Here is an 18,707-nt window from a genome sequence, read left to right as displayed (position 1 = left end):
GGGCATGACTAGAATCTATCTTGCACTGAGATGTGATGAAGCTGGTCTTCCCTTTAGAAGTTGAATGGCTTTCACTTTCAATAACCTTGATTGAACAGTTCATTTTTGAAGGGTAATTCCTTTTTCTCACTATTTTAATGATTATATGAGACCTACAGCCATTTAGGAATGCCTTTTATACATTAAAAAAAAAAAAAAAAGAAAGAAAAAAAAGAAAAGAAAAAAAAAAAAACAGGAAGATTAGTTTTTCACTGAAAGAAAAAACATCTTGGTGTGAAAAAATGAAGGCAGTGAAAGATACATTTCCAGTAACCCACACCAAGCATTTGATTTTAAAAGCAGCTAGCTATATTGCAGCTGATTCTCACCAGCATGACTGTGGGAGGCTAAGAAGGCACGCGGGGAAAAAAAAGGAAAAAAAAGAGGAAAAAAAGAAGAAAAAAAAAAGAGATGGCTCTGAGTTTCTTATGCCTTGGACTTTTGGCTGGCCCTACCCACATGGTAATCCCTAATGTCATTTTGATACAGGACGTCCACAGTAAGCAGAAACTGCATCTAAAAGTCCATTAGCTACAGTCACTGCATTATCTGGGGAAAACAGGCAAGCTACAAGATGCAGAAAAATTTTCATTGCAGCAAGATGATCACAACAAGGCTACATAAAGTACAAGTTAAAGTGCAGGTTGTTTGAGATTTCAGCATAAAATACCTGAAGTAACTGTGATCTGAAGATGCATAGAGTCACCCAAACAGGCTATAATGCAAACTTCTGGAAAAGCAGGAGATAAACTGTTTTGATATGGTTTTGTTTTTTTGAAGTTTACAGTAGTAATGCCTAGGGCATTTGAGGGAGAGCTGAAGTATGAAGAAGGCGATGCAAAAAATCTTAAAGAACTCATGCTGAACAAACCAGCGATGGATAATATTTACAATTATATTAGTGATTCTTTGAAAGTATTTTTTCCATTGCCATGACTTTGTATGGTACATAAGTATTATAATCTTTGATTTGCAGATTGGGATACTGAAAGTGGCATGTCTGTGGCCGGTGGAAAGTACATAAAATGGGAGTTAGACTGAAAATACACTAACACCTTTCTTATCATTTAAACCACCATCTCTGTGGCACCATTTACCAGATCATTAGATCAAGCCTGGGAAAAAGAGTAAAAACAATGAGATCACAGAATTTATAGGGTATTTCTAGGAAAAGTCAGAAGCATCTAAGCATTCTGGGACAGTCATCATTAGTGACAGTAAAAAGATAAATACAACATAACATATTAAAAAAACACATTCTGGATGTACATGAAAAAATGAGTTTCACGTCTTTTTTTTTTTTTTTTTTTTTTTTAATTTACTGTGAGATGTAATACAGAAGAAAAATAATGGAAGATTGAAATATCGTATCTAGTAGAAATAAAACCAAAATCCTCAAATGTGAGAGTACAACAATTAGCGCTTTGCATACTTTGATCCCTGAAGAGCTTCTAAGATGCCCTTGACTTGAAAGTAGCTGTGGCAGAGCCTTGTGTACTTTCTCGGCAACTGCTATTCTTTCAAAACAGCGTCACAGGCTGCAGACGGCAGGAGAAGAGTTTCATTTCTATGTCTTGATAGGAGGTTTCTCTCCCTGACCAAGATATCTATAATCTGACAATGTGATACTTTGTTTCATTGACATGAAATGGTACCAGCTTTAAATTCTGCTTTGTGCCATGACTTGGAAGGAAAGAAACAGAAGAAAAAACAACAAATCCTATCAAAAAATATTCAGAATCTCTTCTTATGGAAGTCCCAACTGTGACAAACAAACAAACAAACAAAAAGTAAAGTTTTTTTCTCAAACTAGGATATGTATAGTTAGATTATAGCTTCTCTTAATCCATAGGGAAGTGGGAAAAGCAGATGAACATTTTATCACATATATTCTCTTAATACTGACATTGTTTTCAAAAATGAGCAATCATGTTTCCTGGCTTTTTATAAAATATGTAAGTGTAGGAATAACCAAGAAAGCAATGTTGTGTTTAATGCTTTCCAATCAACATTTGTGGTGTGCATCTTTTAACATTACTAAGGCAAAAGAGAATCCAAAGTTTTATTCATTTCTCAGGTGAATAAATGTATTTCAGAGAAGGAAGGTGTATTTTTTTCATTTGCATTCACATTGTGCATTTGCATTATGTGAAGAAAAGTCAAAGTCAGTTGTGAGCGACTGTTTATTTCTGTCTTACACATCTTTCCTTAGAAGCTCATAGGACGAATAACAGCATGGAATGATTTCAGCCCAGTCTTTCTTTTATAGGTCAGTAGGACATTGTTGAGATGTAAAGTCTAGTCAGAGTTCCGAGAGCATTATTCACTCCACCAGTTTACAGATCGCCAAAATAAATCAGAAGCAAGGTATCCAATGATATAGATAGGTCAGAGTGTTATTTTTGATGATACTGTCTGGCACCTACATTAATCAAAATAAGTGATAGTTTAGGTGGTTAGTGAGGGGATGTGGTAGTGTGAAATCTGCTACTGAGAAAAGAAAATAGCCAAAACCCCAGCTCACCTCCACCAGTGTTCAAAAGCCTGGGCTGGACCAACACCACTGCGAGTCAGAGAACGATCTGCCTTAGCTATATGATTGAGGTGGAAGAAATGAAGACACAGTTTTACCAGTAACATAAAAACAAAATTCCCGTGAATGATCTGTGATACTGTGATTCTGTGATCAATTGACATTGTTCCCAAGTTCTGATTCAAAAGATAAAGTTATGAACCAGACAAAAATCTGAATTCTAGTTTCAATGACAAACACCTTTGGACCTTCAGTGTAAATGCAGGATCTAGTTAGACACATCTTTCATAATTTCCTATCTTCTTTTCCTTCCTTTTCCTACATGTTTCAGAGATCTGGAGGGAGATTTCCAAAGTCAGAGGGAGCAGTTAGGTGACTACTCTCCCCTTTTAAAAGATACACATGGAAGCCCAGTAACAAACTTACCTCAGTATTTCAAGAATTCCCTTATTTCAGCTTCTAATTACAGCAGATTTCATGTTTTGATTTTGTTCAGTTGAATTAGAACACAAGGTTTGATTTAAAAAAGCACTATTTTTTCCAAATGTGAGGTATAAATGATGATAATGTTGAAATTGCATCCATTGAACAGTTTAGGTCAGGAGCCTTAACATATGCTTTAATATATTGTTCCAGCTCTCAGTTTTCCTACTAAATTCAGTGAATTCCATTCAGTGACAGCTTTGCTTGCAGAAAAACTGCAGAATTAGCATGTTTCTTCAAAAAGAAGAAAAAAATGTGTTTTTTTTTTCTTTTCTGTGAGAAGTACTAATACTTGTTCTTCTGCATAAGAAAAATCTGTGATTAAGTAGCTATGTTTAAAAATATACTTTTATCTAATCAACTACCCATTTGATTAGATGCCCTCCTATTTAAAACAGTACTGATTTTTTTTCAGTTCTTCTGGAAAGAAAAAATATCTGCTTAAATGTGCTGATTTTCTTCCTTTTCAAGATAAAAAGAAACAGGAAAGCTATATATTGTAGAAAATTGGGCCATCAAAGGATTACTTCTTAAAACAAAATTCAGACTCGTCTTTGTTCTGTTTCATTAAAGTTGGATGTGGGAAAAGGTTTTATAAAATATTACATTTTTGTGAGAAATCAAGCGGCTTGCTTTTTTCCTCTACAAAGGAATGTCTGGATGAAGTTCAGACTTGAATTAAAACAAATACCATGTCACGTAAGAAAAAGAATCAATGAACACCACCAACAACAAACTAATCACACAGGCAATCTAGATGCATTATAAGCCATGAATTCTGTAGATACTCATAAATGATCAAGATGAGCTTTCCCTCAGCTAACAAACTAGAGATTTTTTACACAGATCTCTAACCACCACATGAGTATCTGAGTTGAAATGTTGACTTTACTGAAGCAACTGGAAATTATACCGCTGATTTCATTGTGTTTAACTGTTAGTCTACTTTAATTTACATACAATCTGTTATGCCTCTTTAAGTTTCTATTCTGAAGGAAAAAAAAAAAAAAAGAGAACTGTCAACATTTTGTCCTTGAGAAAACCTGACAGAATCATGGGAACTTTTTACCAAATCCATTGGTCTTAAATACTTTTCTAAATATTTCTCTGAGTTTGAAAAGTCTTGCAGTACATGAGGTGCTGATCATTTTGTCAGTTTTTAAAAACAGCCAAAAAAGAACTTCTGTACCAATGTGGGTTCCCATTCATATGAAAGGTAAATGCTGCATGTGGATTCTCTTTGGGAGAGTGTTCAAAGAGGAAGCTTTGGTTGAGTTAGAGAAACACGTGTTTAGGTGCATAGCTCTAAATGCCAGACCCTGTGTGTGTGTAGTGGGCCACAAAGGCACAAAGACTGGGTAATTTATTGCAGAGAGAGCCATTAAGTACTTTTAAAAATTAGAAAAGATTTGTTAGCATTCAGCACATGTGAAATTCATGAGAGGAGTTCTATCAAGTAGATTTGCCAAGGCATAATGGAAAGAGAAATTTTATAAATAAGCCCAGTGGAAAATGTTTCTTGTGTAAAAAAGTTCCATTGGATTTAAATGATTTGGAATTATATATTAATGAAAGTAAAATACCTTAGTGGTGGAGAAATGTTCTGATGGAAATTACTAGAAGATTAAAGTTTTCCTCATAGAAATTTATGAAAGGCTGAGCTATTTTGTGTTCTCCATCAAGAAATGAGAGTTGTCAGCACTTTCCAGGAAAACAGATACAGAGTCTGTATCCGAGAAATGCCTGCAGCCTTGGCTAGAAGAAATCAGTGCCCTCACTGTGTGAGGAGGATTTTGGGAAAAGTCAGCTCCAAATCACACTGAAGCTACAGATGGACAGGGAAAAAAAAAAAAAAAAGGGAAAATTTCTCTAGTGAGACTTTAAAAACCTATAATATTAAATGTAGTTATCTAAGTGTAGAAGAGACATACAGTGGGTGAATCAGCACATCCATCTTAAGCTGGGATGATCTGTTTTGTGAACATACCTTTTTCCTGTTTTAGAGATGGAAAAACAATCAAAAAATACCTTTTTGGTGGAGGGCTCAAATGAGACAGTCCTGTCATCTCTCTTTGTGTGCATATATACTTAAAGGACGTAGATGCCTTTTTCACAGATTTTTTGGGACTGGCATGGAGAAAGCTTTAATCAGTGTCTTAATTTGAGAAGAGCAAAGCTTGCTCCATAGGAGGCATAGAGTTCAGCAGTTGAATCTACGAGTCAGTCATGCCTAGTTTCTGTGGCCCTTTCTTTTTTGTTATTTTGGGCATTTCTCAGAATAACTTTCTGAAGTTAATGTTCTGTAACTTAGTGACCTGGTGCAAAACATCACACAAAAAAACACTATATTACAGTGTTCATACAGATTTTGAAAGAGGAAAACCCTGTGCATGTTAATTAAGCTAGTTCAACTTCTTTTTCCATTCAGTAAGCAAGAAATGTATTATCATGTCCTACTGTTATTTCAGGAACTTGTCTTTTAGAGACAATTCACTAGAACTGTTTCTGGAAATTTAATTATTAATTAAAAAATGTAACACATCTGTGGTATAGCTTTGCAGTATTTTCTCACATCTGCAGTTGCACAAAAAAAACTATACTTCCCAAATTACTATATGATATAGTAAACCAAAATTTACTATTTTTTAAAATACTTTTATTATTTTTTAATAAGCTGGCAGGTAACTTAGAGATATTGGTAGAAACCCACTGCTATGAGTTAAGATGTAGAGGCAACTCATGACTTTTCTGTGACTCGTTTGATAGATCCACCTGCTGATTTCCAAATAAGTACTCCTGCACACTCTTTACTATGTGTTTAATTCTATTTATGAAACTAAACACATTAACCTCTAGGACAAGTGCTTATGTGATCTGTTTCTTTGGGTTCTCAAATTTACTACAGAAAGTTTACAAAGTGCAGGTCCATTAGGTTTTTAACATAATTAACATAATTATTTATATTGAGTCTCACCCAAAGGCCACAGGTGAGAAAGTTAGACTAACTATGCTGTTAATCTACTTTCAAACATCTAAAAGGAGACTGGCCTTTCTGTCAACTGCTCATAGTCTGAAATAGACCAGGCAGTTGAAATGCTGGGAACTAAAAGATGGGAATGATAGAATATCCTGAGATGGAAGGAACCCATAGAACCAACTGAGCCTAACTCCTGGCTCCACATATGAATGTGAGATGATTTGACCTGGAGTATGAATTTAGTTTCAGAGGTTCAATGCCTGACATACTGGACTTCACAGAATCACAGAATCACAGAATGACCCAGGTTGGAAAGGACCTCAAGGATCATGAATCTCCAACCCCCCTGCCACATGCAGGGCCACCAACCTCCACATTCAATACTAGACCAGGCTGCTTAGGGCCCCATCCAATCTGGCCGTGAATACTTCCAGGGACGGGGCATCCACAACCTCTCTGGGCAGCCTGTTCCAGCACCTCACCACTCTCTCTGTAAAGAATGTCCCCCTGATGTCCAACCTAAATCTTCCCTCCCTCAACTTAAAACCATTTCCCCTTGTCCTGCAGTTATCAACCCTTTCAAAGAGTTGATTCCCCTCCTGTTTGTAGGCTCCCTTTAGGTATTGAAAGGCTGCAGTGAGGTCACCCCGCAGCCATCTTTTCTCCAGGCTGAACAAGCCCAGCTCCCTCAGCCTGTCTTCACTGGGGAGATGCTCCAGCTCCCCTGATCATCTTTGTGGCTCTCCTCTGGACCCTCTCCAACAGCTCCCTGTCTTTCTTGTACTGGGGGCTCCAGACCTGGACACAATACTCCAGATGGGGCCTCACAAGAGCAGAGTAGAGGGGACAGTCACCTCCCTGTCCCTGCTGGTCATCCCTCTTCGGATGGAGCCCAGGATACCATTTGCTTTCCGAGCCACAAGGGCACACTGCTGGCTCATGTTAAGTTTTTCATCCACTGCGACCCCCAGGTCCTTCTCTGCAGGGCTGCTCTCAAGGACTGCTCTTTCCAGTCAGTATGTATGCCTTATAATTATTCAACTATATTGTACGAGAACAAACATTTAATAAATATTAGAGAGGATAGAGTCTGTGATTCAGTTTGCACTTTTTTTTTCAATCAGAAAGATCTAGGTCTCTTTTGGTTCACCTCAGTCATTAATACTATTAATATTAATACTATTATATATTAATACTGTATTAAACTATAGAGCAATAAACTGATTTCTGTTACAGTAACAGTGTAATATTATTTGAAGATAGAACGTTTTAGGCATAGTAGTACCAAAGTATGATGTGTGCTTCCTGAAGGTAGAGGAAGATAATTTTTTTTGCCTGAAGAAATTTGTATTGAAAGGGCAAAAGCAGATCATGTGAGGTCTACAAAATTGAAAACAATATGGTTAAGATAGGTATTTCTTTCATTGGACAGAGAAAACATAAGAAACTCTTCCATTTTTCCCTTATTTGGATAGCAGTAATTAGATATATCTTTTTCTATGCAAGACTGTTTTTAAGATAGCAGTAAATTAGTCCTAATACACCTATAAAGTTTTTAATCTGCCCATTTTATGTAACATTGTCTTCTGTACTATAATACTATCCATCATCTCATATTAATGATTTAATTGATGAAGGTACCTCATTAAAGTGGTCTCGGTGCTCAGAGTTTTTCTTAACGCAAGAGCATAATTTAGTATAAAATCAGCAGTCTTAATCATAAAATCAAGGAAGATCACATTTGTGTGAAATCTATTCTTGATTTGGGGCAAAATGACTGAAAACTACATAGGGATGAATCTGGATCATTTCCCTTGTGATGTGGAGCCTTACCTGATTTTGTGTCCTCCTCCAGGAATTGGGGTCAATGGAGGGATCAGGTGGAGGTGGATCAGGGAGGACACATGAGAAAGAGATGTTGAATTCTGTGCAAAAGCAAAGAAGACTTTTGACAGTTTAACAGGGAACTCTCGTCTCAAAGTTGTTTTAGGAGTTGTACTTACTCTCTTAGGTCTTGGAGCTCTTATGCACATAGCTTGATAAATCATTTGACCTTGGGAGATAGATCTTTATTTGGATGAAATAATTTTCCCTTCTGTGCTGCATTTCAGTTGAAGAGCTTTCATCAGTCCATTCCTCGTTGAAGGAGTTCAGCAGGTAAAGAAAATTTGCCCACTACTTTTACTTCCGTGCTGGCAAACACAAGTGTACAACAGCAGAACAAAATGGAGAACACAAGAGTGTGATCCAGGGCTTGACAGCACTGCAGTCACTTATCAAATGAAAGCCTTCATATGCTACTATGGTGGCAAGGAAAAATACATACCTACATAGATATTTTATATGAATTCCTTTTGGAGTTGAGAAAGCATGTTAGGCTTCTGTGGCAAGATTATGTAGTGTGGGATGTATCAGGGATGTCCATTGTGAGAAGAGACCAAGAGCTGCCCCAGTTTCCAGCTAGTTGTAGTGAGTTCCAAAATGGACCCATGGTTGGCCAAAATTGAACCCATCAGCAAACCTGGTGACATCTCTGTGATAACACAGTTAAGAAACAATGGCTCAGCTGTGAGAGAGAGTGGTGAGAAAATGAGAGAGAAACAACCCTGTAGCGACCAAGGTCAGTGCAAAAGGAAGGCAGCAGGTGCTCCAAGCACACAGCATGCATTTCCCTGCTGCCCATCAGAGGCCCATGGTGAAGAAGGTAGCTCCTACAGCCCATGGAGGGCCCATGCAGGAGCAGGATCCTGGCAGAAGCAGTTGTGAGAAAATCCCAGGCTGGAGCAGTTTTTTGAACTGGGGTTGGTGGGTGACCCATGTTGAAACAATCCGTTTTTGAAGGACTGCAACTCACATGAAGGACCCATGTCGGTGCTATTCTTGAAAAAGAACTGCAGACCATTGGAAGGACCCATGCTGGAGCAGTAGGAGCCTAAAACCTAGAGGAAAGCATTTTAAAAAAGAGGTCAGCACACTGTTTCAGAGTCTGTGCCCTGGAAGTCTTGGAGGCATGGCTGTGAAGAATAGTCCTGCTACTTCCCTGTTAGGCTGTGAGTTGGCCAAATTCCTGCCTGTATGGTATAAACGCTGTAAGCTAACAAGCAAAATTGATATTATTGACAGATGTGCTCTGCTTACCAGATTTAGTTTTGTAAATATATTCTTAGCATGATGTTTCATTTGCATCTTGAAGAAATCAGAAAATTTTGGGGTCTGACCAAATAATGAAACAAAGCCAATGTCACTTTCACAAGGCAGACTTTCACTGCCTTGTGTCCTTTTCACGGGTACTGTTACAGCCATATGTGGACTCTGACATTCTACCTGTTCTTTTAAACTTTATGGATGCAACTTTTGAAAATCAGTAGATAATAAAAAATTGGGATATTTTTCTTCGCATTTCTTTTTTAAGAAAATGGTTTGTATTTAAAATGAGAAAGAATACCACATGTGCCTTGACTGTATATGTTGGTACAATTTTTGCCATTATGGCATCATGATTTATTCTTTTTAACCGAAGGTGCCTCGTGTTCTTTTAAAGTGACAGTACAAATACATAATAACAAACTGCTAGAATAGAACATACCTCATTCGTATTATAGGTACTAGGTAATATTAGGTAATATTAGATAATATTATAGGTAATAGGTAATATTACCTTGTGTATTTAATGTATACCATTCTGCTTATCTTTAGTGAGAACAACGGTATTGCTAAATTTACAGGTGAAAATCATATGTGTAATACTGAAATCAGTTGTCAGCTACGAAATGATGACTTGTTTAAAGACAAATTATTATTCAATAACTTTCAAAGTATGTTCATGAAAGTCTGTTTGTCACTGCTTTATATTTATGGGGGAAAAAATCCTGAAGAAAATTATCTTGGAATGCTTATACTAGACTGTATTTTACCAAGCATAGTTTAGTCAATTTATAATAAGTGAAATGCTTTTGGAATCATAAGAGAAATAAAGAATTGGGAAATTCAGGTAGTCATGTTTGCCTGGAGGCATTTTCTGAGAACAGTAGTGAGGTAGAATGCAAATACTCATGGTTTTGCTGATTTTTGTGGTCGCTGCTGATTACTATAAAATTGATTCAGGAGCGCTGCAGCATCTCTGCATATGTTTGAGCCTAATCTCCATAGTGTCATAGGCATTTTTTCTCTCTTGGAATTGTACTGAGTAAGAAAAAATTCTAATAACCTTCTTCATCTTAGCATTTCTTCTTATCAAGGAGCAAAGAAGGACACTATTCAGTAACTTGCCAGTCTTGATCTGAAGTAGAGCAGTTTAAGCTTTCTTGGATTTGTTATTTCAAGACTTTAATGATAGGCAGGTAATGTTTTATTGCATTTGGAGTGTAGGCTGTGGCAAAGACAGTTTGCTTAGAAAATGCAAAGAGTTATTCTTCTATTATTTTTAGTGAAAAGGTTAATATGTTTAATGACATTCTAAGGCTTTTTTTCTGTCTTTTCTTTTTTCCCAACATCTTGAGAATGAATCTGAGGTTTAACTCCACCAAGGGGACCATTTCACAGCTTGATACTGATTTCTTGAATTTTTTATCATGTAAAATCCAACTGTATGGACTAAAAGTACTTTGCCTGCATAAAACTGGAAAGAATTAAGGCAATGCAAGCCCTTATTACCTTATAGAAGGTTTTCTCTAAACCAAAAATACATTTATTAACTAGCAGTTGTGCACATATTTTAGGTTCAGCTCTTTCAATTGGTAAAGTTGACTGTACTGTGCTTGAGAATGGGGACCCTGCCATTTCCTTACAGAAAGAGTTGTAGAATCTGAAGGAATCCTTTTGCAGGGGAAGGTAGCTTGCAGGATGGGACTCCAGCACTGAAAGAATGAATGATTATACAAGAAAGACATGAGAAACAAATACTTTTAAATATCAGTAAGAAAAGTAAGTAAAGAGGTGGGTTGTTCGTTTGTTTGTTTTTGTTTTTCAGAAATCAGAGCCTACATTAGTGCTGCCAGTGAGAACAGAGTTTTACAAAGGATGTTGATACAACTGCAAAAGGTCATTTAGATCTATAAATACAAAGGGAAGATATAGTAAAATAATTGAGACTGGTATACATTGATGATGGAATGAAAAATCATGAAAATCTGGATATGGATGAAAACTAATAGGTACTTCAAGGAGGATGTTGACCTTGAAAGAAGAGACCCAATGGCTAATGGGAATTGGGAAATTGCCCCTTTTTCCCATGATTTTTGAAAAGTTTGTTTACTGAAGGGCAGATGCAATAACAGATGCTTCTTAGTAGAGCTGTTGAATGAGTTGTGATACACATGGTCAGTGAATAGAGAGTAGAATATTTATTTTTGAAGTGGACATAGAAGCTGTCAGCCATGCAGTGGCTAGCATCAATAGTCTGTAAGGTAATAGGACAAATTTTTTTTGAAATAAAATGTAAAATACAGCTCTGGACTTCAAATGCAACCAGGAATTAACAGGATGGAAAGTATGGGAGTAATCAATACCTTTCTATTGCCAAGAGTCTGAAGTAAAATAAGCATGTTCCTAAGAAAAATTATCTATGGAAATAGATGTAAAGAGGAGAATTACAAGGTAGGTGTGGAACTAAGAGTGCAATGGCAACAAATGCTAGTAGAGGAGTTTATAGAGGAGAAGTGTAACTGATATTGGGAAGGTACTAAGAGATTGCTTTTATAACAGACATGGGGTTAAAAAGTCACAGTACACTGATGGAATTTGCTGGTGAGGCAGACACAGACATCTGTAGAAAGTTCAGAGCAGACTAAGAAAATAACTGGAAGTATATAATTCTGAGGAATATGGCAATAGATGCGACATAATGGAAAAGTTGTACATTGGTGACTAATAAACATACTGTGCACTAAGCAGAAACTCATCTTTTGAAAATGACCTAGGAAGACAAAAGAACAGAATTTTGATCCTGAGATGATTGTCAGCCATTGCTGAGATGCACATTTAGGAAAAAAAAAAAAAAAAAGCAATGTGATCTTAGGATATGTTAGCAGAAGTGTTTTACAGGGAGTAATGCAGAAAGAAGCAGAAAGCCTTCAATTGAAATTCTGGGCAGGTTGTTCATCTGTGTTCAAGACAGACAAGATGAAACTGAAAAAGTGCAGAACAGCACTTTTTGGGATGATTAGGGAAATGGCGAGCCAGTCATTTGATGGTTTTAGGAGAATGTATGCTGTGTGGTCCAGCAAAGCAAACACTAAGGGCTTTATAAGAGCTGTGTATCGACATATTGAAGGAGACCTTTGAAGAAGAAAGCTTTTTAACTGTTGAAAGTATTTTTGTATATTCTGACTGTGAAAATCTTTAGGTTAGGGGCTGAAATAGTAGGGAAATACATAAAATCCCAGAACTGCCCTCCAGTGACTTGTTCCAGTTCTGGCTTCAGATAAATCACTGAAAACTAAGGAGAAAAAATGCATAAGTTTTATTTTCACTCTTCATGCTATAGTATGAAACAATTAAAGCTGAACTGATTTGAATAAGCCTTTTGCTAAGAGTGTATGTGATACCCTGACCGTGCTGATCTATCTGGGTGACTGTGACTTCCAGGTTGGAAGTGAGGAGAGCTCTTCATAGATGAATTCTTCATAGAGAACTCTTCATAGATTGGATGGCTACAAGCTCTTCAGAAGGGATAGATGAGGGAGGAAAGGTGGTGGTGTGGCCCTTTGTATTAAAGACTGTTTTGATGTTGAAGAGCTTGGGGTTGGGAATGATAAAGTTGAATGTCTGTGGGTAAGGATCAGGGGGAAGGCCTGTAGGGGTGACATCTTGGTGGGGGTCTGTTATAGACCGCCTGATCAGGTTGAAGAGATGGATGAGGCGTTCTAAGAGCAGCTTGTGGAAGTCACGTGATTGCCAGCACTTGTTCTCATGAGAAACTTCAATTTCCCTGATATATGTTGGAAATATAGTACAGCATGGAGGAAGCAGTCCAGGAGGTTTCTAGAGTGTGTGGATGCCCTGCTAGACCTTCTCTTCACTAACAGAGAAGGACTGGTGGGAGATGTGAAAGCTGGGGACTGTCTTGGGCAGAGTAACCAGAAGGGTGACTAGCAAAACTGCTATCTTGAACTTCAAGAGGGTGAACTTTGATCTGTTCAGGATGCTTGTAGCATGGGTCTCCTGGGAGTCACTCCTTAAGGGTAAAGCGGTCCAGGAAACCTGGTTGCTCCTCAAGATGGAAATCTTAAAGACGCAAGAACAGGCTGTCCCTGAGTGCTGTAAGGCTACTGTTGAGAGTCCGGAAGAAAAAGAGAGTCTATGTCCTCTGGAAGAAGAGACAGGCTTCTTGTGGAGATTACAAGGAAGTTGCTAAGATATGCAGGGAGGAAGTTAGGAGGGCAAAAGCCCAAATTTAACTCAGATTGGCCACTGAAGTAAAAGAGAATAAGAAATCCTGGTATAAATATATCAGTGGTAAGAGAAGAACCAGGGAGCATTTTCATCCTTAACTTGATGCAGCGGGGAATGTGAGCACTGAGGATAAGGAGAAGGCTGAGGTCCTCAATGCCCTCTTTACATCTGCCTTTAATAGGCAGATCAGTTATCCTCAGGGCACTTTATGCCCTGATCTGGAAGTCTGGGGTGTTACACAGAATACACCCCCAGTGATTCAGGTGGAGACGATTAGAGAGCTCCTCCTCCATCTGGACTGTCACAAGTCCATGGGACCAGATGGGCTTCATCCTAGGGTACTGAGGGAGCTGGCGGAGGTGATTGCTGAGCCACTCTCCGCCATTTACTAGCACTCCTGGTTAGCTGGAAAGGTCCCAGAGGATTGGAGCTTGCTGATGTGACTCCCATCTATAAGAAGGTCCATAAGAAGAATCTGGGGAACTACAGGCTTATCAGCCTGACCTCAGTACCAGGGAAAGTTATGGAGCAAATCATCTTGGGTGAGATCATACAGCATGTGCATGGCATCCAGGGGATCAGGCCCAGCCAGCACAGGTTCATGAAAGGCGGGTTGTGCTTGACCAACCTCATCTCCTTCTACGACTGGGTGACCAGACTGATAGACGAGGGAAAAGCTGTTGATGTAGTCTACCTAGACTTCAGCAAAGCCTTTGACACGGTCTCTCACAGGATTCTTCTGGAGAAACTGGCTGCCTGTGGCCTGGACAGGTGTACTCTTCTTTGGGTAAGGAACTGGCGAGAGGGCCGTGCCCAACGGGTAGTGGTTAATGGAGCTAAGTCCAGCTGGCGACCTGTTTCAAGTGGTGTCCCCCAGGGGTCGGTACTGGGGCCTATCTTGTTTAATATCTTTATTGGTGACCTAGATGAGGGGATTGAGTGTACCCTCAGTAAGTTTGCAGATGACACCAAGTTGGGAGGTGGTGTTGATCTGCCTGAGTGTAGGGAGGCCCTTTAGAGGGATCTAGATAAGCTGGATCGCTGGGCTGGGGTGAATGGAATGAGGTTCAACAAGGCCAAGTGCCGGGTCCTGCGCTTTGGCCACAACAACCCCATGCAGTGCTATAGGCTTGGGGATGAGTGGCTGGATGACTGTGAAGAGGAAAGGGACCTGGGGGTGTTGGTTGATGCTCGCCTGAACATGAGCCGACAGTGTGCCCAGGTGGACAAGAGGGTCAATGGCATCCTGGCCTGCATTAGAAATAGTGTGTCCAGCAGGAGCATGGAGGTGATCATCCCCTGTACTCAGCACTGGTGAAGCCGCACCTAGAGTACTGTGTTCAGTTCTGGGGCCCTCACTGCAAGAAAGACATTGAGGCCCTGGAACGTGTCCAGAGAAGGGCAATGAAACTGGTGAGCACAAGTCTTATGAGGAGCGGCTGAGGGAGCTGGGATTGTTTAGTCTGGAGGAGAGGAGGCTCAGGGGAGACCTCATTGTACTCTACAACTTCCTGAAGGGAGGTTGTGATGAGGAGGGGTTTGGCCTCTTCTCCCAGGCAACAAACAGGACCACAACAGGCCACAAGTTGTACCAGAGGAGGTTTAGGTTAGACATGAGGAAAAACTTTTTCTCTCAGAGAGTGGTCAGGCACTGGAATGGCTGCCCAGGGAGGTGGTGGAGTCGCCGTCCCTGGCAGTGTTCAAGAGGCATCTGGATGACGAGCTACGAGATATGGTTTAGTAGCTTATGGTAGCAATGGTAGTGGGAGGACAGTTGGACTAGATGATCTTTCAGGTCGTTTCCAACCTTGTGATTCTATGATTCTATGATTCTGTGTCATCTAGTTATCAGGGCATGACTTCTGTTTTCCCTTGTTCAGTGTGCATGTAGGAATGGGCTGGCAGGAGAGAGGATCTGCAACGGGAGAACATAAGAAATACATACCTATGATGACACTTGGCTGTTCCTTTCTTAATTTTCCATGACTGTGGGATAACTAACTGATAATTATCACACACTGTTTCTAGTAAGCTGTTCTATGCTTCAAGAGAAAAATAGGATGTTTTTCATTGGGAACTTATTATGCTAGAAAGGCTGTACTTACTCAAGAAAATATCCTGTTTCTATGTGCATACATCAGTAAGCCCTTATGCAGTCAGCTGAAATCAATAGAAGTCTTTCTTTATGTCTTAAATGATCCCAAGAGCAAATCAAAGTTCAGAATATGTATTAAGGTCATTTGTTTTTTAGTTTTGAGGTTGATCCAGAGTAGAAAAAGGTTTGGGGCAACAGGTTGGTCACAGTGACTTACATTTTTCATCAACTGGTCTCTTAAAGTCAAAAAGATGGTTCGTGAAGTAGTTTGTTATTTTTTCAGTGTCTGTAATAGTCTTAATACAGAATGGGGGATCCATGCTTAAAAGTGATGAAACTTCTATGTTGCTGTGATTTAGAATATCCAGATTTCCCTCATGAGATTGATTACATTTTTGTAATATTTTTCATATTTTGAAATGTGAACACTTTTCTGCTTAAAATAATGTAAATGATCAAACCCTGATAGAGCTATGACTAAAACAGCGTATGCTGGCTTTTGACTGGCATGCAGTCCGTATTATTTACTTTCTATTTTATTTTAGAATTAAAAACAAAAACAACACCAAAAAAAAAAACAAAAAACAAACAAACAAACAAAAAACCAAAAAACTATAGATAATGTAATGTTCTATGCATAGATTCCAAAAGTGACAAAATGTTATTTTGATATTTACAAAGTCTGCTCCAAAAGTAATGCATCTTATTTATTTCCATTGAAACTACAACAGATACAAAAAGCAGAATAACACTATGTAATAGAGCAAATTTCAAACCACAAAACATTATTTTTCAACACAATTGCCATCATGATCTATGCATTTTTGACAGCAATAGACAAGAACCTTCTTGCTGCGCTCATAAAAATCTGCACCAGCAGAGACGGCTCACTGTTTCACAGCTGCTGTGATGGCATCATTTTGCCCACACAGTCCATCTTTTATCAGCCTGAACAGATGCAAGTCAGAAGGCAACAGATCCAGACTATACAGTGTCTGTGGCAGGACAGTCCAGTCAAGATTGGCAGTGTACTCCATGATCTTCAGGCTGGTCTAGGGCCTGGCATTATGATGTTTCAAGAGAAAGATGTTCTTCTTCTCTGACCTGACCGTGGAAGTTTGAGCCTTCAACTTAGTCAGCTTTGCAATGTGGCGATCAGAGCTGATGATTTGTCTGAGTTCCAGAAAATCCAGAAGAATCACTTTCCTATCCCAAAAGACAGTGCACATGACAGTGTCTTGAACTTTTTGCTCAGTGAGAACTTCATGTCACCATTCCATGCATTGCTATTTTGACTCCAACTCATAGTGGTGATACTACATCTCACCACTGGTAATTATGTGATTCAGGAAATTGTCACCTTCAGACTCATATTGATTCAATGGGCACTGACAAACATGCATACAGTGTTTTTTCTGTTTCTGTGTGAGCTTTCATGGGACCCACCTGGCACAAACTTTGTGATATTCCAGCGTAGCCATAATTGTTTCCAACAGATTGAAGCTGATATTCAGCTATATACACAGATCCTTCGTTGTAATCCACTGATTGGTGTGGTTGAGCTGATTGAGACCCTCTTAATTTTGTGCTGTGAAAGCTATGCATGGCCATCCAGAATGTGGGTTTTCTTTCACATCGCTGTCACTGCTGCTGAAATGTACCACCCATCATCTCACTGTGCACTGTGCTATGTTTGATCTCCATAAGCGTTTAGCAAGCATCAATCGTGTCAGTGGATGCCATTTTTTCCTCATTGAGGGATTTAGGTACACACCTTTTCTTCATCCATGCTTCCACATCAGATGCCATTTTGTTAGACTGCTCTTCTACTGCCATCTGTCACATAGCAACAAAACATAATGGGACACTGGTGGGAAGGTTTAACCTCTACTGCTGTACCACCGTCTGCCTCTGATGTTGTGGAACAACATCATAACACAGAGGGCATTACTTTCAGAGCAGCCCTTGTATTTATTGGTTTCCAGAATGAAACACACATAAATATTGAAGTTAACTATATAGGCAGAAATGGAAATCTTCGAATTATGAAATTAGGGGTGTTGGAGTAAGTATGTATTTACAGATTTTTCTGTTACTAAATGAACTTTTTCTTTTTTTCTTCCAGTCTGCTCCCAATATTCTAGAGGAGTTTTTGCCATTTTTGGACTTTATGATAAGAGATCAGTACATACCTTGACCTCATTCTGCAGCGCCTTGCACATCTCCCTCATCACACCAAGTTTCCCCACCGAAGGTGAGAGTCAGTTTGTGCTGCAGCTGCGGCCATCGCTGCGGGGAGCCCTCCTGAGCTTGCTGGATCACTACGAATGGAACCGCTTTGTCTTCCTTTATGACACAGATCGAGGTGAGTTGTAACCACTTTTATTATATTAGTTCCATTGGCTTTTGCAGGAACTGTGCATTTTTATATGGCATTGAGAGATTGGGGAGTCAAATTTAAAAGCTCTTCCGTTTTAAATACCTTTCTCTGAGCAGCTCTGTCGCTGAAGGAAGAATTCCTTCATCTGCAAACGCTGGACAGTGCATGCAAATAGTAATCGACCAGCCGAAGCTTGCACTTCAAGTCTAGAATAATAAAACATTTTAATTAATGTTAGTGAAATAAAGACACAGTTCAATAAGCAGAATTGTACAGCTCAGTTCACTTTTCAGATCACTTCATAAGTGACAGCAGTAGCAAGAAGTGGAGAGGGCTGACCACTTCTCTGCTGCACCTGCACCAATGTGAGCTGAGAAGTGAGCAACCCTCTCATGCCTTTGGAGATCAGAACAGGCTCACGAAATGCATGATCCTTAGGCTGCAGCAGAGAAATGACAGGTGATACGGAGAGGACATGGCAGCAGCCTTTTCCATGTGCTACTCCTTTCATCTGGAGTTTCTTCTGTGGTCAACTATACTTTTATAAGATTTATAATGCATTGCAAAAGGCTACACTTTTTATTTGCGTTCTCCATTCCAAACTGCAGAGCATTTCAGAGCTTTTGAGTGGTAGAAAACTATAAGTGCATTACTGCATTTTGTCATTTACTGCCTAATTGAGAAGTAAAATCTCAGGTTCTCCATGTTATGTGTTCACTCTGGTGGCAAAGCATTTTGCCTTGGCGTATGGAAGGGGATTTGGCCAACATGGCTGAGCTTCTGGGAAAGAAGCAAGATTTTTATGTTG

General features: G+C 39.1%; 1 protein-coding gene and 1 long non-coding RNA gene across 16 annotated transcripts in view; one reads left to right on the top strand and one right to left on the bottom strand.

Moving 5' to 3' along the window:
- Positions 1 to 18,707, top strand: part of GRIA4 (glutamate ionotropic receptor AMPA type subunit 4) — a 234,015-nt gene that overhangs the window by 60,753 nt on the left and 154,555 nt on the right. For all 15 annotated transcript variants that reach the window (XR_016463409.1, XR_016463410.1, XM_090133923.1 and 12 more), the window contains exon 3: positions 17,645 to 17,884. Coding sequence is in view for 13 of the 15 variants with exons in the window: in XM_090133923.1 (XP_089990049.1) it covers positions 17,645 to 17,884 (240 nt within the window). In the remaining 2 variants the exon portion in view is untranslated. The remainder of the gene's footprint in view (positions 1 to 17,644; positions 17,885 to 18,707) is intronic.
- Positions 1,907 to 17,801, bottom strand: LOC149920277 (uncharacterized). Its single transcript, XR_016463412.1, has 5 exons — positions 17,712 to 17,801; positions 8,036 to 8,971; positions 7,866 to 7,957; positions 2,564 to 2,630; positions 1,907 to 2,461 (listed from the first exon to the last, which is right to left on the bottom strand). It is a non-coding gene; the product is annotated as an uncharacterized LOC149920277 (long non-coding RNA).

The sequence above is a fragment of the Phasianus colchicus genome, chromosome 1 (genome assembly GCF_987193195.1).
Source record: "Phasianus colchicus chromosome 1, bPhaCol1.hap1.1, whole genome shotgun sequence".
Taxonomy (NCBI): domain Eukaryota; kingdom Metazoa; phylum Chordata; class Aves; order Galliformes; family Phasianidae; genus Phasianus; species Phasianus colchicus.
This window is presented reverse-complemented; position numbering and strand designations above follow the sequence as displayed.